This window comes from Candoia aspera, chromosome 2 (assembly GCF_035149785.1).
Source record: "Candoia aspera isolate rCanAsp1 chromosome 2, rCanAsp1.hap2, whole genome shotgun sequence".
Taxonomy (NCBI): Eukaryota; Metazoa; Chordata; class Lepidosauria; order Squamata; family Boidae; genus Candoia; species Candoia aspera.
Genome location: NC_086154.1, coordinates 103,355,592 through 103,381,313, shown reverse-complemented (window position 1 = coordinate 103,381,313; position 25,722 = coordinate 103,355,592). Strand labels below are relative to the sequence as shown.

The 25,722-nt window shown below is 42.5% G+C and overlaps 1 protein-coding gene across 1 annotated transcript in view; it reads right to left on the bottom strand.

The window, feature by feature from the left end:
• LOC134489763 (heparan sulfate glucosamine 3-O-sulfotransferase 3A1-like) overlaps window positions 1–22,999 on the bottom strand; it is an 83,930-nt gene extending 60,931 nt beyond the window's left edge. Inside the window, exon 1 of the mRNA XM_063292628.1 lies at window positions 21,676–22,999. Within this exon, the coding sequence (XP_063148698.1) occupies window positions 21,676–22,073 (398 nt within the window). The 5' untranslated portion in view covers window positions 22,074–22,999. The remainder of the gene's footprint in view (window positions 1–21,675) is intronic.
• Window positions 23,000–25,722: the final 2,723 nt, after the last annotated feature.

Sequence of the window (25,722 nt, the reverse complement as noted above, 5' to 3'; positions counted from 1 at the left end):
TGTAACGGTGTTCAACATTATTACCGTTTTTCAAGCAGCCCCTAACTCCAGCCACATCTGCTCCTTTGGGCTTATGGCAAAGAGAAGAGCCTGTAATTGTTTCAACCACACATGTTCCCCCAGTGCTCAGTAGAGAATCTGGATTACTGCTTATCTGTGAGTTTCCAATGGTGGGGGCTATAAATATCTCAGTTATGTTGTCCCTAGAGAAGTGGGATTTTCTTTGTTGATGTTGGGTTTGTTTGTTTTACTTTTCTAAGTTCATTCCTGTCTCTTAAACTTCTTCTACATTCTGGGCCCTCACAATTAAGTACCAGCCATGGGTAGGTACACGCATATCCTTGCAGCCAGTTATATGTCTGCAGCTTGTTGCACACATTTCTGAGTTATGGTGTTCATTCAAAACACAAATCTTAGAAGAGTATCCAAACCAGCAACTCTGATTTCCACCCCAATCCCTAAAACCAGACACAGAGAAACATCAGCAGAACAAACATAACTTCTTAAAAACTCACACAAATAACACTTCTTAAAAACTCCGCTCAAATTAATGATGAGTTCTCTGGTAAGGGGGAGTTCAGCTCATCTCTGGGGCTGTTCAAATAAATCTCCCCACAGAGAGTGGGAAATCACATCAGCAAACCATATCCCTCTGATGATGTGCTTTACTTCCTATTGGCTGTGCATTCAACATCTCTGTGAAGAAAGAGCTATGTGTGTACAGATACTCACACAAAGATTTGCCTGCAGGAACCCTAGCTGGTCAATCTTCTTGCCATTGCAGCAGTGTGGGCCAAAGGGCATGGGCCTTCAAATCCCTCAAATGTCATGGATGGCATGCTGAGGTTTGTTGAGCATTCCTTAGGGTAGTGCTCCTCACTCCTAATGCTGTGAAAAAGATTCACCTGCTTTGGTATTCTCTCCCATGTTCAAAAGCACCTCCTTCCACAATTTCCATAGTTCAGAAGGTGAGGACTGAAATTCAACTACCCTTGGGCTAGATCCAAACTGCCCTTTTGCAGCTCTTAGAACAAGGGAATACAGTAAGCAAACAAGTAGAGAAGGGAAAGAGAATCCTCATGGAAATTACAGTGTCTGTTTCATAGAAAAGAATAGGCTTATCTGAGCTGGAATGTAGCCAGAATACTGAGACTATGTCCCGTCCCTCCCCTCCCCTTCCATTCCCTTCCCTTCAAGGTTTTCACTACTAAATCTCCAGTTGCTCACCCATAGCTCCCTACCAAAATCAATACCTATGGGGAAGCTGAGTTCAGTGCTCAGTTACATGCTGAAAAGTATTGGACTATATGCTCTGGCTCCCATCACTATTACCCTTGCATTTATGAAACCCGCCCACTAAATCATTTACTCTGTGTGTTTTTCCCAGAGATACACATTACTTGAATGCATGCATGCATTCATTCATTCATTCATTCATTCATTCATTCATTCATTCATTCATACCACTCATCTCTAAAAGCCACTTTTGGTGGCAAACAGATTAAAAACTAAATCACAATCCATAGCATAACAAGTAGCAAACTGAGGCCCCTAAGAAGTTGCACTAACAAAAGATACACCTGCATCCATATCTGAGCTCCATTACCACCCAGCCTAAGCAAATAGCCAGGTCTCCATGATCTTCTGGAAGGCCAGCAGGGTTAGGGCCTTCCATGTATCAGGGAGGAGTCTGTTCTACAAGACAGACACCATGACAGAGAGGTGTATTTCTGAGGACCCACCAAGCAACATTGCTTCACTGATGGGATCTGGAGCATGTCCACACTGCCCAATCTGATGGGATGGGCAGAAACCATTGGGGAGAGGCAGTCGCACAAGTAACCTGGCCTTATGCCATGTAGGGCTTTAAACATCAACTTGAATTATACCCAGAAGCCTACTGGGAGCCAGTGAACAAGTGAGGTTTCTGCATGCCTGAGACTTTAATTGGTGTTCAACTGTATAAATGGTGAAAGCCCCATTTGGATCTTATAACTAAGTATGGGAAAGGAGTAGGGGGTGGTTAGGAGATGGGGCTTGCATACGTAGTCCCATCCTATTAATTTATATTCCTTTACCCTGCTTATACATAACATCTGAACAGCTCCACACAGCTCCAAATATCCAGTTGTTTATGCAAGTGTGGATTAGACTGCAATCTAAATCACTCACAAACAGACAGTATGTATAGGAAACTTGACTTATAATGAGCTAGACTACTGGACAGTACAGTAGAGTATTACTGACTAGTAACAGAACTGCAGATTTTCAGGGCAGGATACTGTATGTCTGGGTCAGATGTAGACCCAGGAACTCTTCCTAGGGATGCTGGGGATTCTTCATGCAAAGCATAAACTCTCACCCCTGAAATCTATAGTATTTTCCCTAGCAATCCAAAATAGAAGAAATGTTCCCTTGGATTATTGTATTCATCATCAGAAATTCCAGAAGGATAAAATAAGTGATAGATAAGAATCCTCTAGCAAGTTGGATGAGCAAATGGAAAATCCAAATGACCCTTAGATGTCAATCAAGAGTTAAGAGTTTTCCATCTGCCTGGGAGTGGTTGTTTGGCTTTTTGGAACCCAGATCTGGTAGCCCTACGAATAATGCCCTGACACTGTTTGCAATGTACAGCGGTTTACCATTCCCTCAGTCTTTTATTTTTTACAAACTGTGCTTGAGGTGTTTTTCAGATTCTGTGTGGGCTTTCCTTTGCAGTTTGAAAATGAGCAGTTAAAGCTCTGGAGCACATTTATCAGGGCAGAAAGACTCAGCGCTGTCCTTAAACAGTTCCGTGCCTGAAGTGAAAAGTCAAAATGACATCCCTCCTCTGCTCTTTTTCAAAAACAGAAATCCTGGCACAGAGATGACAAATGCAAGCAAAAATACCAGTCCTTACAACTGCTGCAAGCATTGCCTGGAGGCACTTTTTTATTTTACGTTTGACAAGGCAGACCTTGAGAGGACTGCAGATCTTTACATACAGATAGCCCCATTTTAAAAGCGCAACTCCCAAATCACTCTTGGGGATTTGTGTAGAAGCATATAGAACTTCAAAAAGACATGGTGTGTGTGTGTGTGTATAAATTTGATACTAATGGCCACAATTAAAAATATCTCCTGTATAAAAGGGTGAAGAAAAGAGTAGCACCTTGACTGCTGGAAGATCCCTGATTTGCCACTGGCACTGTCCATGGTATCACAGTTTCCTTTTCCCATTTATATGGCAATTGCCAACCAACTCTGGGACTTCCAGAACAGGCATTTCACGAGAGAATGACACTACTTTGTAAAACTGTTATTAAAGTGGATGAATCTTAAGAATAGGGCTTTTACAGTGTGTGGCAAAGAGGTAAGGGTGGTTCAATTACTCTAACGGGTCTCAAAATTTCAGTATTGCTACCTGCTGGGGCAATTTGTGAACTAATGGACTATAATTCAAGGAAGGAGCTAGGGGATAGTCATTCAACAAGAGTAGTTAAACTCCATAAACTCCACAGATTCAACTTATTTCCCTTTTATGCAAGTATAGGATGAATACAGGCTGGGAAGTCTCTTTTCCCTTCCACAACACCAGGTTATGGTAAAGGGAACGCTGGGAAGGGACTAGCTCAGTGTTCAAGCAGATGCTTCTGTGCTAAAGGTCCCAGATGCAATCCCTGACAACTTTAGGTAGGCTAGGAATGTGTCCCATGCCAGAAACACTGGAAACTCATTGGCAGAGTAGATAAGACTGAGTTCATTGGGGTGAATTTGTATGATCCCAATTTTCTCCCTTTGTTCTATGTTATAATGCCCAGTGTGGATATTTCTATGGAATTTTAGAGCATTAAATACAATGTACATGAAATTTGTATACATACTTTCTGAATCCTTATGTTAGGAATGTACAGTACATCATACTAATTTATGATAAGGCTAAAAAGAAAAAGGAAAGGTCTAGTGGTTAAGGCACTGGGCTAGAAACCAGGAGACTGAGAGTTCTAGTCCCTCCTCAAGCATGAAAGCCAGCTGGGTGACCTTGGGCCAGTTGCTCTCTCTCAGCCCAACCCACCTCACAGGGTTGTTGTTGTGAGGAAAATAGGAGGAAGAAGGAGTATTAGGTATGTTCACCACCTTGAGTTATTTATAAAAATAATAATAAAGGCGGGATAGAAAATAAATTTTAAAAAATTCTCCATGAGCTATCATTTGCTTGTACAATGTTCATTTGAATGGCCAAAACACCTACATGCATTTTATTTTATTTTATTTTATTTTATTTATTTTATTTTACTTTACTTACTTTATTTTATTTATTTCACCTGCAGCTCCAACAAAAGCAAGATACAGAACAATTCATGCAGGTTAGCATTTTTCAGATTAGTTAAAAATCAATAGAAGACCTTTAACATTAGTTATTTCAGATCAGATTGCAAAGCATATTCCTTTCATATCTGATTTCATACAGTATGTGTGTTGTAAGGATGGCATGTAGGTTTCTGGATATATGTGCAAGTGAGGAGGAGAAACTGAAACAGCCTCATTTCAAACAACACGACCCATCCAACTGCACAGTTTTCCAGAAAATTGTAATTCCCAGTGAATTAATTCCAAACAGACTTTGAATACCTAAAGCAACTACTCCAAGGTTTATTTATCTCTAAATAACACCTTCATAATTTAAGAGTACCAGCATTATTTATTCAAAAGTGGTTTTGTTTTTGCTTTTTATCTCAGATCAATTTGTAAACTCTTGCAGGATTTACATGATGCTGGATTTTTGTTTTTAACTCCCCCCCAACATATGTGCTAGATGGCCCTGAACCTCACATGGCAGAATGACAAGTACCAAAATCTAACTTCAGAATACGGATTCCTATGGAGACAACTGCCCCAGGGGTCACTAAGGTTCCCAGTCAACCAAGTCCTGTTCACACATGATAAGCACCCCTTTCAACAGGATTTTGCAGCCAAGCTCACCGTGTTTAAAGTACATCCATGTCTGCAGGGCAGCCACCTCTCAAATGTAAAAGTTCATATATGGTTTTTCGAGTGTGAAAGTACCAATTACCCTTCTTATGAGTCAGAAATGATATGGAAACAAACAAACAGATGAATAAAAGAAGAGATGGCCATGGCAATTCTGGGTTAGCTAATGTCAAATGAAGAAGGAGATGCCACATGGCACCGTGATACCTTGATTACAGAGCTCGAAACTCACCAGCAAACTAAAAAGCTTCCTTTTATTGGGCAAGGAAGGTTTACTCCACGTAGAACAAAAAGTGGGTGATGGGTGAACTAACATTACGTTAAGACTCAGTGGCTTGTGCAAGATAGATATTGACTATCTAATTGTTTAGTCAATAGGGAATTTGCAATACAGCTAGTCCTCACTTAACAACGGTAATTGGGACTTTCCATTGCTAAGCAATGCAGTCATAAAGTGCGATGACACATGACTATGCCACTTACCAATGGCAATTTTGGCACTCCTGGTTGTCATTGCTAAGCAACTCACCAAGGGTCATTAAGCGAGGACGTTATATGGTCGCCATTTGTGATCTCCTGCCAGCTTCCCCATTGACTTTGCTTGTTGGAGGCCAACAGTGAACAGGACCGCAACTGGGGGGGGGGGGCAACCGGGGCATGTGCCCTGGGCATCACGCTGGTGGGGAGCCTAAATGAGTGCTGGGGGGCGCCAAAATCGGTGCGGAATCCATGTTTGCCCCAGGTGACACAGACCTTAGTTGCGGCCCTGGCAGTGAAGGTCACAAATGGCGATCAGTGACTGTTGGGATGCTGCAACCGTTGTAAGTACGAGGTCCGGTCATAAGTCTCCTTGTTCAGTGCCACTGTAGCTTTGAAAGATTGCTGAATGAGTTAAAATGTACAGGATCACCTGTACATTTCAGTCCAGTCTTCTTTTATACCAGTCCTTCAGATATTTTGAAGAAAGGAGAGTTGATAATGAGAACAAATGGTGATGAGAGAGTTAAATATCTTGAGGTTAACCATTACAAAAAAGCTGATTTACACCATAATCTGAAACTACAGCAGCTACCAGATTTCTGATGTCATAAGAGAAAATGATCCATCCTATTCTGTACTATAACAAAACTACTTTATTATGTTTATATATTATAAGCATAATATATATGTAAATACATCATAAGGCACCCAAATATTCAAAGGCCCCAAGCACTGAACATAAACGTTTTGTACTGAAATGTGACCTCCTGTTACCTTCTTCATTTTATTCCCAGATGTCACATTCAACTGGGCTGGGACCTTCTTTCATTCCTGCCATAAACTAATTAAGTGACTTCTAAAGATGTATTATGTAGCAGTCTCAGAATCATTCCCCCACAGCTACCTTGCAGCTGCAGCAGGCCCTGGTTACAGTCCAGTTTGAAGGATGCTACCATCTCAACCGCGGGCCTGTGAAAAGCCCGACCCCTGAAAACACAGGTCACAGTTCAAAAGCTCATCAAGGAGCCGACAGCTGCTTTTATAGGATGCTGCGGTTTGAAATCAGGGCTATTGGCAAAGCGTTCGCCATCTGGCTGAAGGAAGATATCTAACATGTATAGGCTGATCCCCTTCTGGAAGATACTAACAAAAACTCAGTTATGAGAAGGCAGCATTTCTAATGCCATTGCCAGAATACAGCAACTGCATCCAACAAATTCTATGCAGGGATATCTGGATGTGAAGATATTTAGATGCTTTGAAGAAGCTTTGCACACAGATTTTCTATTTGTGTTTTCACAGAGAGAGAGAGAGGAGACTGGAAGAAAAGGAAAAATAATACAAATTGGAAAAACACAAGAAGCCCTCTTGGATTAAACCAATTATTTAAAACATTAAACATGTACATTTAAGGGGAGCCAATTATATTCCAAGGGAAAAACAATAATGAGGCTTTCTCCCATGTAAGTGGATAAAAAATTCAGTCTGAGTGGAAAATCCAGCAGTTGTCTGAATACAGAATTTCAGCTGAACCTGGGGCATGAAAAGTTTGGTAAGACTAAGTAAGTACACAAGTTCAAAACCTGTTCCTAATTCCTATCAAGGGGGTGAGGAGAGTGACTAGATGGAGATAAACATCCAAAGATTTCTTAAGGCAGGCACAGGCAACCTGGTTTCACCAGACTGGAAAACAATTCCCACAATCCCACGCCATAAGACATATTATCCAACATTGATGGGAATTGATCCAAAGCATCCAGAGAGCATCACATTGACTTTCCCCTATGTGCAAGCTTAAATGTGGACAATGTGGTCCCCTTTCCACTCATTGCAACCCATAAGCATATGAACCAACCACATCACTTTCTAAATAATGCAATGCACATGATCATTTCCTTCTGCAGCATGTCAGGTACAGTCTCACATGCCTACTGTTTCTTCCAGAGCAGTAAAGACTATAACTATGGTCTTCTGGATATGATTGCTGCCAAGCCCTATCAGCTACAGTATGTGTGACCTACAACAATGGCCAAAATTCTAAGTCCCCTCTCAATTTTCCACATGAGTAAGAGCTTGAAGCATCATGGATGGGAAGCCATACACAGGAAGCAATAGTCCACAGCTGCCTCCAGCTGCTGGAATATGCTTCTTTCCCAGTCCTTTTAAGAAACCAAAAACTTTCCTTTGGCTTCAATTTCTCCCATCCCAGGTTTTTTTTTTTGGGGGGGGGGGACAACACAGTATTAATAATGCAAATTCCCAGATCTGACATCTCAAGACATGCCAGTCATTAATCCCATGCACAGTTTTATATGAAAGCAATACACTGAACCACCTTTCAACTCTTTGCCCTGCCTTTAAGATAGAGACATTTGTTCCTTTAGCAAATCTAGTGGCAGCTTTACAAAAGCAAGGCAAAATGTAAACATACAAAATAGACATTATTGGCTTGACTGATGGGATCATGGAATTGCAGTAAGCAAGACAATCCATGGCTGGTTCAACAAAGGAACAGAAAGCAAAGCTGTGCCTTTCAAAACAACCCTTTGCTCTAGTATGCTGTATTGAGACAATTTCCCTCCCACCCCACACCGGGACTGTGTTGCTCTCATGCACTTTAACACAACCTGAATAAGGTTTTCTCATTCTCTCCCCCTCCAGGTTTTATATAAAGTCACATCACATGTACAAAAAGGGTTGGGGAAGACTTCACCTGCTACTGAACTCTGTCTGCTCAATAGACTTGTTCAGCGGTTCCTCAATTTTTAAATCAATGAGAGCATTGTGACTCGCTTCCCTCCCCCTTTCCCTCTCGGCTACTCCCTTGTGAACCTGGGAACTCACAGCCATAGAACCAAGAAGGCTGCTGCAGGCGTTCACATTCCCTCTAATATTTAATCCACATGGAACTGTCCTTATAGGTGCCGCAGCTTCTAAATAACAACTTAGAAAGGGATTTAAAGAAGCATATTTGTAAGCAATCTGCCTTATTTTAAGAGGGACCAGAGACTTTGTTCCCCTTGGGTCAACACGTGTTGCATTTCCCATCCTGATCCATAAGCAAATAGAGAGGCTTGAATTGGCTAAAAGACAGGTTTGCAGGAATGACAGGGTATATTTTATTACTGGTGTTATTGCTGAAAAGAAGTTTAATCACATTTACTTAGCCATTGCCACAGTATCACAATAATCTTCCACTGAAAAAGCAACATGGTGATCTTTCTGGGCTTTCTTTTGCTCTTCTTAAAAACTTTTCTTTCATCCTTCCTTACTGTACTAGCTATTGCTCACAGTCTTTTTTGAACTGTAGGGGTCACTGTTGTCCTCTTCTGTTAATTAAAACGGAAAAGCGAACTACAGGCTGATGTTAAAGGCTCTGCTGTCTTCTAATTGCACATTCCTAACACCGGGTTCTGCTAATATATTTTAGTATAAACACACACAGCCTGCATTAGTATAGTTTAATTGTGTTGAGCCTCATTGCAAATGGGTCTTCTGTGCTGACAATCAGAGAGTTTGGAAAGATACACACGCACTAAGCAGAAAGTTTAGGCTGGCAACAGTATGTTTGGGCAGAATGACATGCTCCAGGTCCCCTCAATTAAACACTGTCAGTTTGCAGGACCGAGGAAGTGTGTCATCTCTGTTGCTGCCCCCAACCCTCTGGAACAGCATCCCCCCCCCGAAATAAAATGGGTGCCCACTCTCCTGGGGTTCCAGAAGGTCCTTAAAACCTGGTTCTGTCCACAGGCCTGCAGTTAGTGTGTTTGTGGGGATCCTGTTGTGTGTTTTATTGTTATGGTTGTTTTTAGTGTGGACTCACTTTTCTGCTATGTTTTTAACTGTTTTAACTATGTAATTGGATTTTGTAAGCCACCCAGAGTCTACTGGAGTGAGTGGCAATAATAAATTTACAGTTCTTCTTCATCATCATCATCATCATCATCATCATCATCATCTTTCTAGAAAATATACCCCACAAGATGGAAAAGGGGGTTGGTCTCCTCCCTTTAACAGTTTTGTTTAAGAGGCATTTCTAGCTGTTATCATGCAAGCTACCATTCTGAAATTCCCTTTCCTTTATACTATTAAAAAGATCTAACTACTCCAAACACAATGGACTTTAGATTTTGAAGAAGGGGGAAAAATGCATTTTGTAATTCCAATCCTCAAAACATATTGCAGAAGAGACTTAATAAATATTGATAAATTTAGGTTTCCTCCGGACCACCCGAGTTTCTACTCCCTAAAACCCTGACAAAGCAGCTTGAAATTGATCTATAGTCATCTCAGCTTCTGTGAACCTCAAAATGCAGTCAACATTCAGAAAACACCAAGATCTGTCAGTATTCCCCCCCTTTTCTTTCATCTGACCCACAGAAAAGGGCAAAAAATAATCGTCCCAACAGCATGCAGCCTTGTGAGCTATCCCCAATGGTTAACAACAGAAATCCCACTCCATACATAAGAGGAATGTAACAAGTTGCTAATGACCCCCTCCATGTTTTCCATGCATGTATTTGTATGCATGCTGATTTGCAAAAACAAACAAAAAACATTGAGAGGTTTCTATAAGTTATACAAAGGAAGATTGAATATAAAAAATGTAACAGTAGCACTGAAATCTCCAGTCACTTCCTAGTCACCAAGCTGCTATTCCTCTTTGGTATTTAAAAGCCTCTCTAGATTATGGAGATAAAATTATAGCATACTGACAATCTTGCAAGTAGATACTTTCCCCAGTAGCTGTTACTATAGTTATATGTTACTGTAGGGGAGTTGGAAGACAAGTTCTAACCACCTACAGAAAGATACAAGCTCCAAGAACAGGTGAAGGCGAATAATGGCTTTTTTGAATCAAGGAACTATGCTTGCCGTAATCGGACATCACTGTGAATTCAAACAACTCCAGAGTTGATAATGGAGTGGAACTACCTTCAGTTAGCATAAAAAGCATCCAGATGGCTCAGCAGAAGAGCCTTTCTAGTCTGAGAGAGAATTTATACTGGGACCCCTTTCTTTAGAAGACTCTCTATCCTGGTGTCCTCTTGCTCCCCACCCCCCGTTCCCATATACAATGGCTATGCTGTGGCCACTTGTTTATGAATAATGCACTGTAACTGCTTTTTAATATGTTAAGCAAGTTACTGTATCCATGCATAATAGGAACTGTCATTTCTATTCCTGAAGCAAACACATGCTCAAAGTCATATTTACAGTGTTGCATTTGTAACAAGTGTCAAGCAGCATTTCAGGTAAAAGGTAAAGGTAAAGGTTTCCCTTGACGTAAAGTCCAGTCGAATCCGACTCTAGGGGGCGGTGCTCATCTCCGTTTCTAAGCCTTGGAGCCGGCGTTGTCATAGACACTTCCGGGTCATGTGGCCAGCATGACGACTCGGAACGCCGTTACCTTCCCGCCGAAGCGGTACCTATTGATCTACTCACATTTGCATGTTTTCGAACTGCTAGGTGAGCAGGAGCTGGGATTAACAACGGGAGCTCACCCCGCCGCGCGGTTTCGAACCGCCGACCTTCCGATCGACAGCTCAGCGGTTTAACCCGCAGCGCCACCGCGTCCCATTTCAGGTAACTTTTAAAATTAAAAACAAGTTCAGTATGTATACACACCTCTGTAGCTATACTTGATTTGAAATTTTTTTAAAAACTACATATTTATTTACAGCTACACAGGTATACATTTAAAACCAGATTCCTCCAAATGATGGTGGTGGTGGGATGATGTTGTCTACTAGCAAACAGAAAGGAAATGGATTAAAATGTGGATGGCCCACTTGCAAATACCTTCTCTACCCCCATACCAAGTCAAAAGTAAGGATTGGTAGGGGAAGGAGGGCAATTTCCCCCCCCCACCCCGGTGTATTAAAGGCCTATCTATTGGAATAAGTTCTGAACTGACAGAATTCATACACTGTATACACAACTCAAGAACGTGCTGAAACTCAATTATCAACAAGACATCTTTTTTTTTTAAGGAAAGAACTGTATCTTGAGAGAAAAATAGTCTTAGAACAATGGGTTGATGAGTAAATCATGTGCCCCCTGTTTGAAGCTGACATTTCAGTACCAAGGGAAAAAAATTGAATGGTCCAATTATTATGCTCCCAAATGGCCAGAATGAAGCCTGTAAGAGGCTCATAAACAGGATGGGAGCTCAGCCGTGTTCTCCTGCTCATAATCTCCACAAACTAATACTGTGGAGCATACTGCCTCTGATACATGCATAACCAATATGACTAATGGCCACTGATACCTGCATCCACTATGGATTTGTTTAAGTCCTGTTAAAGTGATGCAAGTTGGTAGCAATCACTATATTTTGTGGAACCAAAGCCTGCACTTTAACTATGGGTATAGTTGTATGTCTAAAATCTCCCATCCTTTAGCTTCAGACTCAGAATTCTGTTTTTTTCCATGAATTCTATTAAGCAAAGGCTTCAATGCATGGCTGGTTCTGAATTTCTTGTCAAATAGCTTTCTCTACTTCTGCTTAAAATTTTGCTAAATGCAGAGTAGAACTGCCTACCGTCAGTCATTCAACCTCTGTATAGTCCTAAGGAAAAGGGAAATTCCAAATGACATGCTCATCTTAAATCACCTCACTCTGAACTGGTGATCTCCCAACTCATCTACTTATTCCAAAAAACAAATAATGAATCTCTTCAATATATATATTTTTTAAAGATTTCATTCCTGTATGTTGGTCCTGAAGAGAGGTACATACTTATACTGCACACTTTTTATCTAGGTCCCTGAACAAGTAATCCTATAAAAATAGCTGACTCTCTAATTCCCAGAAATCTAATAGCTAAAACATTACCAGATAAATGTTCTCTAACTGAGGTTTAAGGAGTAGCATTTCAGAAAGGCAGTGGCATCAAAGTGATCCATACCACATCTAACACGGTATGTAGTTATTCCATAGAGACACCTGTTTCTGGTAAACTCACTGTTTACATACCATGTGACAAGCACTGTCCCACTGAGATCAATACCCAGTTTGTGCACAAGCTAAGCTAGGGTGGGTTACAACGTTGTTAAAATAATCAAGTCAAATATTGCAGGTATCAGAGAAACTGCCATAGGCTTTTTTTCCCCCTATGAACCATTCTTCTTCTGGTGACTACATGGATGAGTCCATGCAGTTTTTGTGGCAAGATTTTCAGAAGTGGTTTGCCCTACATTCTTCCTAGGGCTGACAGAGTGTGACTGGTCCAAAGTCACCCAGCTGGGTTCATGTCTAAGGCAAGACTTGAACTTGTAGTCTTCTAGTTTCTAGCCCAGTGCTTTTAACCACTACACCAAACTGGTTCTCAGCTCACTGTATTTGTACCAATAGCCAACAAACAAGATCATAACCAAAACCAACATTTAAAAAGAAACCTGGATGATGAATAAATATTTAACCAATAAACACAAGTTCTTGAAAAATACATTTCACAATGCACTTTCAAATACAGCCAAAGCCAGCCTTCAGATTTTGCAACCTGAAAAGGAACCCTATGAAGTATGTACATTCCTGACGCATAGTGGTTTTGGTGATGAATTGTATCATGTTGTTAAACTACATCTTCTCTCAACACAAGTTCCTATAGTCAACAGTAAAGGAGGAGGCTGGTGGATACTAACAGGATTGTTGTCTGAGTTTCCCTTTACTCTATGATGGATACAGTGAAACTACCCACACATTGAAATGTTTTTCAAGATAACTACATCTATCTAAAAATCATGAAAACTTCAGAAATTCTTGTTTACTAAATGTGTATTTGCTTCTGCATTCTTCACTGGCTCATTTCTGAGGCTGTATACAAAAAGTATCTCCTCTCTAAGACATTGCATTGATGGCAATGAAATGTATGCCATGTTTCTTTAGGATCACAAGGAAGGATAAACAATTTCACTGAATAGCTGCCAGAAATTATGTTCATGCAGTGTCTCCAGAATCAGGTGTTTATCTTCCAAGTCTAGAAAAAAGTACTTAAAAATACATGTGAAAAACCTCAGAACTTTAAATGTTTCCTTTTTGATCCTCTTTCAAAGCATGCAAAATTGGATAACTGCATAGTTAAGAAAATACCGTTCCACAGACAGTTTCAGGTTTCAGAAATAAAAAGTTTTTTTTTTTTCTCTGAAAGACATCTATATATCACAGCCTCTGTAGGACTAAAGGGACTTAAATTGACATCTAGTCATACAACGTTCTCCCATTTTTCATTTCAAGAACCTTCTCTTTAGCTATGTAATTATATCTGCAATCACATTGAATTTAATAGTCCAATTGTTAAGTCCCACTGGACCTGAAAGTACTAACTTCAGAGTAAGAATATATAGTGCTCCTCATAATTTACTTTATTCTTGCCTTCATCATTATACATTCTCCCAGGTAACAGAGATTTACAGAAAACTGAATGTGAAAAAAGCAAAACTAACCATGTTTGTCAGTATGCTCACTATCCTTTTCTCCCAAATGGAGACCAAACTCTAAAACTTAAAACATTGGTTTAAAAATTGGAAGAGGAGTCTGTAAGGACACTTGTATTCATTTTTGCATACATTTTTCTTAATCTACACTTTCGTGTGTGCACTTTTTCTGAGTTTTCCACCTAATAAAATGTGTTTGTGTGCATATTTTAATGTAATTATTGTAGTCTGGTAAGAATGTTTTCTCAATATTCACATTATTCTACAGTATATATTTATGAAATGTGTTGAAGAATTCTGGAAAACATATGTATTTCACCATGCACATGGTTTTGGTTGACTTATCATTTGGTAGATGTAAATTGGATACATTCCTATGGAAGAAATTTGTCACCCATTTCCACTGAGACATACATTCCACCCAGTTTGATTCCCATAGCTAGTAACACTACAACTGCAACCTTTCATTCCTGCCCTGACCTTATATCTAATGTGAAAGATTTCTGATGATAACTTGGAAGTTTCATTGCTAAATGTACACTGATCCCAGCTCAGGAGCCCCTTTGTTTTATTCCTTTGTACTTGATGGGAAACAAAGCATTTCTGCCATGCAACAAAGACAAATTGCTTGCTGAGCCAACAAGCTATTTTCATATTAACTTGCCAGAGGACACAACTTTATTAACTTCAAATGACAGAAGCACGTGGGAGAACCATCTAAACAATGCAAATTGCAAATAAGGCAATTGCCCTATGGCTTTCATGTTTATTTCCTCATTGTGGCTTCTTTCTTTCTACTTCTTTTCCTGAGGAATGAAAAATGGAGCCCATTAAAAATATTTGATTGGACTTGATTAAAGCTATCTTTTCAGGTAACTTCCATACCCAAGTCTTATTAAACTTCTAAAAGCTCTCTCGTTCTGAAAGTGGTTTGTTTAAACCAATGATTGGGTTGGTCCTTACTGCAGACTTTCCAGAACCCCACTGCAGCATTTGTTCAGAAGAACCACTGGCTGAGGGCTGCAGGATTCAGTAGAGGCCCACCTATGCCAGTGGAAGAGCAGAAAGAAGGCTCAGAGATTTTTAAAAAATAAGAGCTGGGAACTCCCTCAGAGAAGGAGCTAGAGGAAGATCTGGTCCAAAAGAAGTATTTTCCATCATTTTAGTTCTGCAGCAATGCTTTCCCGGTGTCTTATGACAGGGGACTGAGGCCTGAATATTGGCTGAGCATTCAAGGGGCTCCAATTCCTCTGGTCTTCCACTCTCTCATAACCAAATGCACCCAGGGCCTATGCGACTGAGCTGCTGCCTCCTGATCTTTTATCCTTGTGGTCAGTTCCATCCCCAGATGGAGCTGGGGCTATATGTTCTTCCACTGACAGGGGACCCACGCTGTATACCTTCTGTGTAGGCCAGGAGGGAGGCATACCTTATGTCTATGATGGGATGGTCTGATGGGGAGGAAGATCTGAAGTAGAATGACATGTGGCTTTCTCTTCTGGTCTACATAGGAAGAATGCAGCTGACCTACTACAACAGGTCAAGGACACACCTAATCCAACTTTCAGTGTCACAAAATGGACCTTGGAATGGGTCACGTGCATTGCTAAGCAGGGCACACTTGGCCCATGTAAGGACACCTAATGTTTAAGTGATCATGTCTTATCTCAAAAACAAACAAACAGAGCAGGATGGAAAACCATCAGTTAAACCTAGAGGTGTAGGATAGATTTGGAGATTGAAAAAGATCCCACATAACGGCAATGGCATACCATTTCAGCATTGTTCCCGAGGGAACTACATGGACATCACTTGGTGTCAACAAGAGAATCTTTATATTTTGTATGCATGGGAGGGTGGGGGGTCCTCCTTTCCTAGCATAGGTCAAAAAGTCAGGTATATAAGTAAAACATAAGCTGTCCCATCCTTCACAAGCCCTGTGCTCCTGGCTTCCATGGCTATGTGCTGAGACAGACAAAAGATAAAAGTCCTAGGATATGCCTGCTTCCCATCTGCTAATCTGGTGCAGCAATTAGGGTCCTGCTCTTTGGACTTTGCAAGGTGTGCTGAAGAGTTGGGAGCAGTCTCTCTTTTCCCTCTGCCATGATTTGTAAATAAGAAATGGAGGTATTCCTCCTGGATGGGCTCAAAGTTCTACATCCTGCATTCTACTGAGTCCAGAGAACCACCAGGGAGTGCTTTTATCAGGGGCATTTGTGGCAGTTTTTCTAGCCCACCACACCTTGGCTTCTTGCCAAAACAGCATTTCTATCAGTGGGCTGCGGGTATTCTGCCCAGGCAGCCTTCCTGCTGAGCTATATGGGTCCCAGAGGTTATAAGCTGTCCTACCACCTCTTTGTGTGTTTTGCTAAAAACAAACAAACAAGGGGTGTGAATAGTTTGGTGGGATGCTTGTGTACCCTGGGGAATGGGAGTACTAAATGTTGCCAACCATGTACCTGGTGTGGAGTGGGAGCAAAGCAACACATTGCGACATAGACACTCTATAATCAGTTCACTGGCAGCTTCCATGTGTGGGCAGTGATGCTGGCATAGTCCCTCCTTGGAGAGCATGGTCAGTATCTCCAGAAACACTATGGGCATGTCTATCTTCTTCCTAGAATTCTTCTCTTTCCCTCCCAGGCAGACCGTGCACTGAATTCTGCAGCCAACAGCATCGCTTCAGTTCTAAATTAATCCTAGATCTGCTCTGGTAAACCCACCATTGTGAATCTGTGAATCAAACTTGCTTGAAAGTATTCTGTAGAAAAAAGCTGTATCAGAATGAACACATCTGCTGAGCTTGCCTAACACAGTCATGCTAAGATTTCTTTAATTAAAGGATTACTGCATTAATAAACATAATTGCCTGGGTTTGTGTTACATGCCAAAGTAGAGTTTACTCACCATGACTGGCTCAAAATGAATTGTGAATTGCTTAACCATGGTTTACTGAATACATTATTATTAGTTGTATTCATACACTACACTAAGCCAAAATCAAATCAACTGCCTTATGGTTTACCATGATGTGTGAAACAGATCATAGTGCAACAAAAATATCAGCTATTAGAGAGGGAGGGAGTAGTTCAAATCTTCCCCAAAAACATTTAAAAACAAAATCAAGAAAACATTTTGAGCCATGATTTTTATATAATTCTGTAAAACACTGTGAAGGAGAATTCTGTGCAGGTGATGGGAGAATGGATGAATATACATCCAGGCTACTTGGCATTATTCAGTATTGGCTGCATTCACATATGGTACTAAGCCAACATTTCCGCCTGCTGTGAACAACTCCATTGTTTCCACTTGGCTTCTCCTAAGAAGCTCCTTCTGTGGTTTGTTCAGCATGCCATCAAAAGCAGAAAGACTGCAGTGTTACTTCCTAACAAGCTTGTTAGGAGAAGAACAAGCCAGAAGATGTTAAGCAAACCATGGAAGGAACTTCTGCAGTTTGTTTAGCCACTCCCCTTATAGGAGGAACCCACTGAGAACCCCTGAGTGACATACCCCAACTGGTTGCTTAGTCACAGTAAGCCAGAGTTCTGACAAGTTCTTGGCCTGGAAGTGGGCACACACATTTCCATCCATCTTTTGACGGGAAAGGATTATGTAAACTAGGCACACATTAATACCAAGCCAAAAAAGAATGTTTTGAACCAATATTTTGGTAGTGTCTCCCCCCTGAGGGTTTTTTTTTAACAGGCATGAGTGATTTGAATGCTACTTTAAAAAAAAAATACTAACAATATGAGAGCTGTATTAATTTGCCTTGTCTTCAGGAACATCACCATGCAGCTTAAACATATTACCTGCAAATTATTAGACTGCTTTCATGATCCCTGATAATTGATTCAAAGCATTGTGACTGAATGAAACCTTAGAGACTTGTCAGAACTCTGACAAGTTCTGACAAATGTGTCTGTGTGTATTTCTTTGCTTGTTCTCTTTGATAACAAACTTAGGCTACCTACAGATCACCAGAAGTTTCATCCCTACAAAACACTACCCTGTGAGTGTCTATACCACACAATGCTCAGAAATAATGGCCATAAGTTATACCTATCCAGATTGTATTTTAATATAAGGAAAAACTTTGTGACAGTAAGATCTGCACAACACTGGGATTGTCTACCTAGGCCACCCTCCATAGATGGATTAAGTGGTTTTCCTGCACGTTGCAGAAGGTTGGACTGCCTGGTCTTTGTGGTCCCTTCCAGCCCCTCAATTCTATGTCTCATGAGCCAACCAGGGGTTTTGCCAGTTGACTAACAGGGCAGTGTAAAAAGAGATCCGCAGCCTGTTCTTATCCTTGCATCACTGATTATTTTCTTGAAAACAAAGCCAGCCCTAGCAAAGCAATAGCAAGCAGCATGGTGCCTTGACTTTAGCACAGAGCAGGGAGAACCAAGGAGTGAGAATGTGCCAGTGAGAATTCACCTGCCTGCCACTGTAGGATTAACATTATAAAACTGCCTTTGCAGCTCAGGAGTTGGAGTCAGACATTGATCACCTCAGCTGCAGGAGAGCTCCTGAAAACTAACACCACTGTGGGAATACAGGAACATAGTGCACCATGTGGATGTCTACGAGAACAACCTGTTGAGTGGAATGGAATGGAGTGCTCATAAGTTGCTGCTTCAGTGTGCAGAACCATCTTCTTAATGAGGGGTAAGAGATGGAAACAAGGCTATTCATTACTCTTTCCAGTGGGATTGCAACACTTGTACAATTGTATCCCCCTTTTTTTTAATCCGTTCAATCATGTCCGATTCTTGGAGACTGCCTGGACAAGTCCCTGCAGTTTTCTTGGCAAGGTTTTTCAGAAATTGTTTGCCATTGCCTCCTTCCTAGGGTAGAGTGAGAGCGACTGCCCAAAGTCACCCAGCTGGCTTCATGCCCAAGGCAGGACTAGAACTCATGGTCTCCCCATTTCTAGCCTGGTGCCTTAACCACTACACCAAACTGGCTCTTCAATTGTATCCTACACACCCCTATTCCCAATCACAATAGCTTTTATTCAGACACAAAATATTGACATTTGAGGGAATGGAAATTAAAACAAAGAAGATCTACAGGATAGTGATAGAGCAAGTCTTTTACACACAGGAATTCCCAGGTTTTACCCCCAGTATTTCCACAGAAGGCTGGGAAAAACTGATATCTGAAACCTTTTTAGTTAATGTAGAGGGGCCAGGACTGGGCTAGCTAGAGCAATAACTAGACTCTTTATAGAACAGTTTCCTAGGCTCTTAAGACATCTGGCTCTTCATAAAATGAACATCTGATTCAACTATCAATTATTGATTGAAAACCATATGCCCCAACCCAAGGAAAGTTAGTAGTGTTTAGTTCTCACTGAGACAATTGATTTAAATTTTACTGATTTGAATGAAATTTTCTAAAATGGGCCTGCAATCTTTAGAAAGATACTTTGGAAAGTATCAGCAATTTTCTGCCAAGATCTGTTTTACTGATACTCTGAGTACCGTAAGAGAGCAAATAGCATTGCTGAAATATTTACAGGGAAAGAAAGTGACTTAATTGCAGTAATTTCCTACCATCTGCCCAAATGTCTTCCAGAGCTTCCAAGGGGAAAACCAGGGCACATATACATGAAAAGATGAACCAATTCTTATGCTGCCTTCTCATGAATCAGAGATCCTTACTCTGGATTTTTAAATCTAAGAGTAAAAGTCACACCCTATACAAATTTGCTATTCTGATAGTTTGCTTGAACAGCAAATAGTAATAAGGATAAGAAGGAAGGAAGGAAGAGAGAATGTGTTACTACCAGCAGTATCTTTCTTGTAGAGGACACTTGCTGTATTTGCACAAAACATCAGGAAATGCAATCCACATTTTAGCTGAGTGCATGATTCAGAAAATTGGTCTAATTGAGCATAGTATAGGTAATTGTGGGATGTGGACATAGCCACTGTTGTTGGAAAAAGTGATAAATCAGATTTCTATGTTGCCTACCTCTAAAAATAAAAACATATATAGACTAATATAGATTAAAATACACATGCAGTTAAAAGCACCTCTCTTCTATCACCTCCCCAAGTACTAAGCCATTTCATAAAGGCTTTCATTGTATTGTTGGTGCAAATTCCCTGCACTGGAATTTTGTCTAGTGCCTGTCTTTTTTTCTACCTGCCCCCTTCTCATCCCAATGGAGTTCTTGATTAATTGTTTTTGTTGTTTATGCCCAGACACCTCTTCTTTGACTCTGAAGATAAGGATGAAGGCACTTTAGGACAGATGCTATGTGAGGTTACTTCCAATGCTGCGGCTGAAAAGGTCAGATATGAACAGGGTTGATGGCTGGTGTGGATGGGGAGAGTAGATTCATGGAAGGAATGTAGTTTACTTAAGGATTTATTTACTGGAATGGACAAGTCTACAGGTCAACTTAATTTGTCTGCAGTATTTATACAAGAGGATCAGAGTAGGTGAAAGAGCCAAGCTGGGTTGGACCTCTTCAACTGGTAAAAAATTATATTGGAATCTATGCAGTTCACTTATTTCCAAGTACACACAAAAGGTATAAAACAGTGTGTAAAAGAAGCAGCCACTATAATAACATGAGAAGATGCTAGAGCAGGACATGGAGCAAGTGAATCAGTTTACTCAAGGAATTTGCAGGGCTGCAGGCATTTTTATTAGAGCTACTAGCTTTGGGCCTCAAAAACCCAGATCTCCAGTAGAGGGCAGCAAAGAGATGTATATAAAAAATGCCCCCATCCCTCTTTACTGCCATCTCATGGTCATCCAGATTTTTACACCCCAGATTTGGTAATCCCAATTTTAAGGAATGGTTTTATAAGATATTTGGAGTTTAGCAAGTGTGTGGGGGGGATGGGGGGTGTTAGGTGGGTGGATAGAGGGGACAAGTCATATTGGGCACAACAGTGGACTAAGAGCAATGGATTGAAGAGTTCACAGGATAGGTGTGAAGGTAGGAAGTGTGGTATTCAGGGTTGGGGAGAGAAAGTTTTAAATATGCCCTTACCTAATTCACTCAAGATAGCAAAATTAATCAATTAATTCTACAAATAGCCGTACAACATCATGGATTGTGTGGCTGACCAGGAACTGTAGGAAAGGAAGGATCACAGACTCGATAACCCTACAAGGAAAAAGGAGGGGGTGGGTCTGCAACATAAGAGGGAGATGCCAGACTTGCTAGGACAGAGCTTTAAGAGGCAGTTTTCTATGGGATTACTTGATACTATACCCCTTAAGAGTCCCAAAGACTCTAATATTTAGAGGCCCAGATGCCTTTTCTCCCCTCACTGCCAGGCTCATCTCAATCCCAGAGTGAAGCCAAAAATACTCTGCACTTACTCAAAAACAGTTGCACTTCCCATACACTTTGGATGAAGGAACAGAGCTTCCAACATTTCGCCCTTGCCTCAATGGCCATGCTTGGTTTCCTATACAAAGGAGCCAACAGTACAAGGGTGTACAAGTTTATTTTGGGCATTCATTTGACAGAGCTAGAAGAGGCCTCCTCCCAGATGTGTGCGTTGGCTTCTTCTTTCGGCTGGATGTGTGAGGATGGCTGTCAGCGAACCTCTAAATTTAGATCTCGCAAACTCAGAAGAGCAAAGGGAGTCCACTGGTTTCCCAGTGAGTTTCCCAGGCTCATCCGCCCCATTCGGGAAGGGAGAGGAAGGGGCGCCCAGCCGCCCTTCATACCGCGCCCGACACACCCATGGAGGCTGAGCCCTGCCCTGCTGGCGCCATTCAAGAGCAGCGGATCCACATACATACCGGTACCAGGCGAGTCCCCGGCCGTAGTTCCGATCGAAGAAGTGCGGCTCGGCGCCCGCCGCCCTCACATCCGGATGCACCCGCAGAAACTCGAGCAACGCTCGGGTGCCGCCCTTCTTCACGCCGATGATCACCGCTTGCGGCAGCCGCTTGTTGCCTTCTCCCCCCGGCTGGGGTTGCAGTAGGGGATCCCGGGGCGTGCCAGCCGCCTCCTCGCCTTGAGCGACGGGAATCGGGGCCGGATCCCTGGTGAGGACGCGCGCTGCCCCCGCTAGGCAATAGCTGGCGTAGAGAGACATGAGCACGGAGCCCAGAACCAGCAGCAGCTTCCGCAAGGCGCGGCGGGGCAGGGGCTCGGGGCCAGACGAGGAGGCGGGGGGCGTCCCTCCCCGGGCCATGCTAGGCGGCCCCCCGCGCAGGGGCCATCGCCCCCTTCTCTCAGCCGCTTTGCACTCGGCGGGGAACGGACAGCCCCATGGACGGGCGCTCTGGACCTGGACCCGCCGCCGAAAGGATGGCGAGGAGAGCTGTGGTCGCCCCCTCCCCCAACGGGGAGTGGGGTTCACGGGTGCCTCATTCCAGCGCGCTAGCGGGAAGCCGCGGGCTTCTGCTACAAGGGCGAAGCGGAGCGGGGGAAAGGGAAGGCGAAGACTGCCTTTCTGGGATTAAGCAAGGCCCTGGCAGCGACGGGAGCATCGCGCCCCAGCTACGGGGAACAGGGAGGGTCTCGGCAGGGACGAGAGTTGGCCGCCTCGGATCTAAGCCAAGCCAGCCAGGAGCAACGCATCTAAGCGGTGGAAGTATTGGGGCCGCCTCCCAAACTGTCCTTCTACTCTGCTGAAACTGCAGCCAGGCGGAGTTGAACCTGGGAAGTTAAGAGGCAGCCTCCACCGGCGCTGCGGGATCCTGGGAAAGCTGGCGGAACGCACTTCACCACCTGGGCGAGAATCTTCAGCTGACACATCTTCCACCGGGCACCCCTTCTCCGGGCCAGCGAGGCGGAGATCTCGGCTGCCGGGGTGATCTCTGCATTCTTGAATGCCAGTCCGGGGTGGGGTGGGGGACGTTTGGTACTCTGCCACCAGGACCAGCGCTGGCGGGACTTTCTGGATTCAGTGGAAAAGGAACCAGATGGAAAGCCTCAACGGCGGTCAGGTCCAGCAAGCCAGCAGCGGCTGCCTCTGTCCCAAAGCGGTTCCTCTGCAAAGGGGTACGCCGGGTGGATGTTCGCCTTTTGCCCCGCTTGACTCGGCCGCTCTGCACTCACCTTGCGCGAACGGCTGGACAGGCCGGCGGAAAGTCCCTCCGAAGCGCCAGCCTGTCACCTTTCTCTCTTCCCGGCCGCTCCAGAGGCTGCCACACGTGGAGCTCTCGGTTGTAGCCCAACCTTCTCCGAACGGCAACCCCCTCTCCGCGGGCTGTAACGACGTGCCCAGAAACCAATGAGAGCTTGAGAAAAGAGAAGGGGCGGATCTGCCTTTCCGAGGGGATTCTGACTGGAGGCGGGGACAGAATTAATAGGGACACGCCCCTTCACCAGGTTCCGAAGTTCCTGCTTTGGCTGTTGTGCGGTCCAGACTAGGGAGGTATCATTATGGTTGAATGCCACTTCTGTGAGGATGTCTGGATCTTCCTGTGCAGTCTCAAGACGCTTCCTCAGGTGCACCCCAGGCTAGCAAACACTACGCACGCTCGCATCTTTGAGGGTGAACCCGATTTCAGAGATGGGAAGCTCTGGCTATGACTGCCCGCGTGGCCCGGGATAAAGCTGGCTCTAGTCTGATGCTCTGTCAAGCTGCGTCTTTCCAAGTTTAAAAGACATTGAGGCAAGGCATGGGAGGGGGGGTGCCTTTTAGACTCATATGAGTGGAACCATCTTTGAGGTTGACTACATTCAGTGATGAGGAAAGAGTTTTTGCTTCTGGTGGTTGCTGAGAAGAGACAATTCTTCACCCCCAGCTTGCCAGACAGGAGTGCCATCTATTAAAATTCCCCTGATCTACACACAACCAGTAAAGCTCCTCCTCTAAAGCTGGCCACTTGTGGGGGACATTTGGAGAGCCAAGATAAATTAAAGTCTACTGCCTTTAACAAGAAAAAGAAAATGAGTGAGAAATGAACAGCAGAAACAGGAATGTTTAAGCAAAGTGTCCAACTCGGCTCCACAGCAAAGTAACCACAAATACTTTGAATCAAAGCAGTGCCCACAATCCATAGAGAGAACCTTTTTTTCCCTTCTTTTTTTGTTTTGTTTTTCCTGGTTAGGATTATACTTCCAGGCAGGGATCCTGTCTCTTTAACACTTTGTATGGCAGCAGATGCTGAAAAGTCAACAGGGAAAGCTTTTCCATCTTGCCAAAGGCCTATCATAGAACAGCCCCACCAGAAAGGCAAAATAGCAACGGGCACTTCAACAGAGTTTGCATTGCAGATGGAAGCAGATGCTTGTGTAAACAGTGACACAAAATATCTCACACATTTTCCCCAAAGCAGTGTTCTTTTTGGAGCTAAAAAAAGTAATTTCACAAGTCAAATGGAGTGGGATCACCTCACTGTGGTTTAAAAACCTTAGGTGAATCTATACATACGCATAGATTTAAATTTTGCTTCCAGTTCTGGAGTGTTTTACAGCATAAGGTTGGTTGGCCACATGTCTCAATCAGATGATGTTTTCACATTAGCAGTTCATTGTAGATTCCCTGCGCATACTAGGATTTCATTCTTAATCTCTGCAACTGAGTAGCATTTATTAGAGCGGACACCATTTTCTTAATCTTTTCTCCAACAATCTCTTGCATAAATTGATCAGATCCAAAAGAATTATAATGTTATATTTGTAGACACCTATTTCTACACACACAAATCATTGCAACTATAAGGCAGTTCCTATTTTGTTTTATTTTATTTATCAAAGTTATATGGCTGCCCATCTCACAAAAAGTTACTCTGGGTGGCATACAGCAAAACAATAAAACAATAAACATAAAAAATAGTCATTATCAAAACAAATTAAAAATCACAAGGCATAAGAGAGAATAGATGTTAATAGCAGTAATGGAGCCACCTCAAGATCTCACCAGTCCCCTGGGACCTCCTGGCCTGATGACATAACCAGGTCTGGAGGGACTTCCAGAAAAGTTCCTATGCCAGTACATGCATGCTCACCCACTCAGCATTTAAATTTCTCTCATTATTCAACCATTCTTCTTGGAGACTGAATAATCTATAAACATTTATCTGCATTTTAGACTCAGACACCTGATAGTAAGTGCATCCAAGCCTACAAGAAGGTCACTTGAAATGGTTCTCATAGTTTTTAGAATTGTAGACAAATGATGTTTATGAAGCTTTTAACTCAGATTCTCTCATGCTTACTTGCAATTTAAATTTAGCTCTGATGCAGACCATCATCAGCTTAGAAAATATCAAAGAATGAAATACCTTCTACTGCTCAAAAGGAGACCCTGTCAAAGTCCAGCAGATGTTAGTGGAGGACTTCAGCATGTGCCTACAGTCAAGACTGAAGGGACCTAACTCCTTAGAAGAAAGTCTCTTTGATATTAGCTTCACATGCAAAGACACAGAAGGATCCCCAGATTACATTTTTCCCCAATGAAGTGCACTATTCCATCCAAAATTCTACATTCAATTTCAGTTTTTTCCACTGTACACATCAAGTACCAGCTCAGCCTCTAAATGGTCTCCTTGAAATGTGCCAGAAAGGGAGGCGATACTGCACTCTAAACCTCTTTGCAATCTTCTACTCCAATGCTGCCATGGTTCACACAATTGTTAAATAGAATGTTGGATAAGATAGAACCCTCTGGGGCATCCTAGTCTCAGCCTGAAGAACCTTTTGCCAACAGGCCTATGAAGCCAAGAGAAAGTCTCAAGCTTTGCAGTCCTGTCATTTCTCCTGAACCTTTACCTCTTAGCCAAACTTCCTGTTCCCAGAAAGAGGAAAGGAAATGCTTATTTCCATTTAGCATCTGATATGAAAGAAGTTTCCTCTGACCTGCAAGTCTTTAAAATAGCCTCAGTTGTTGT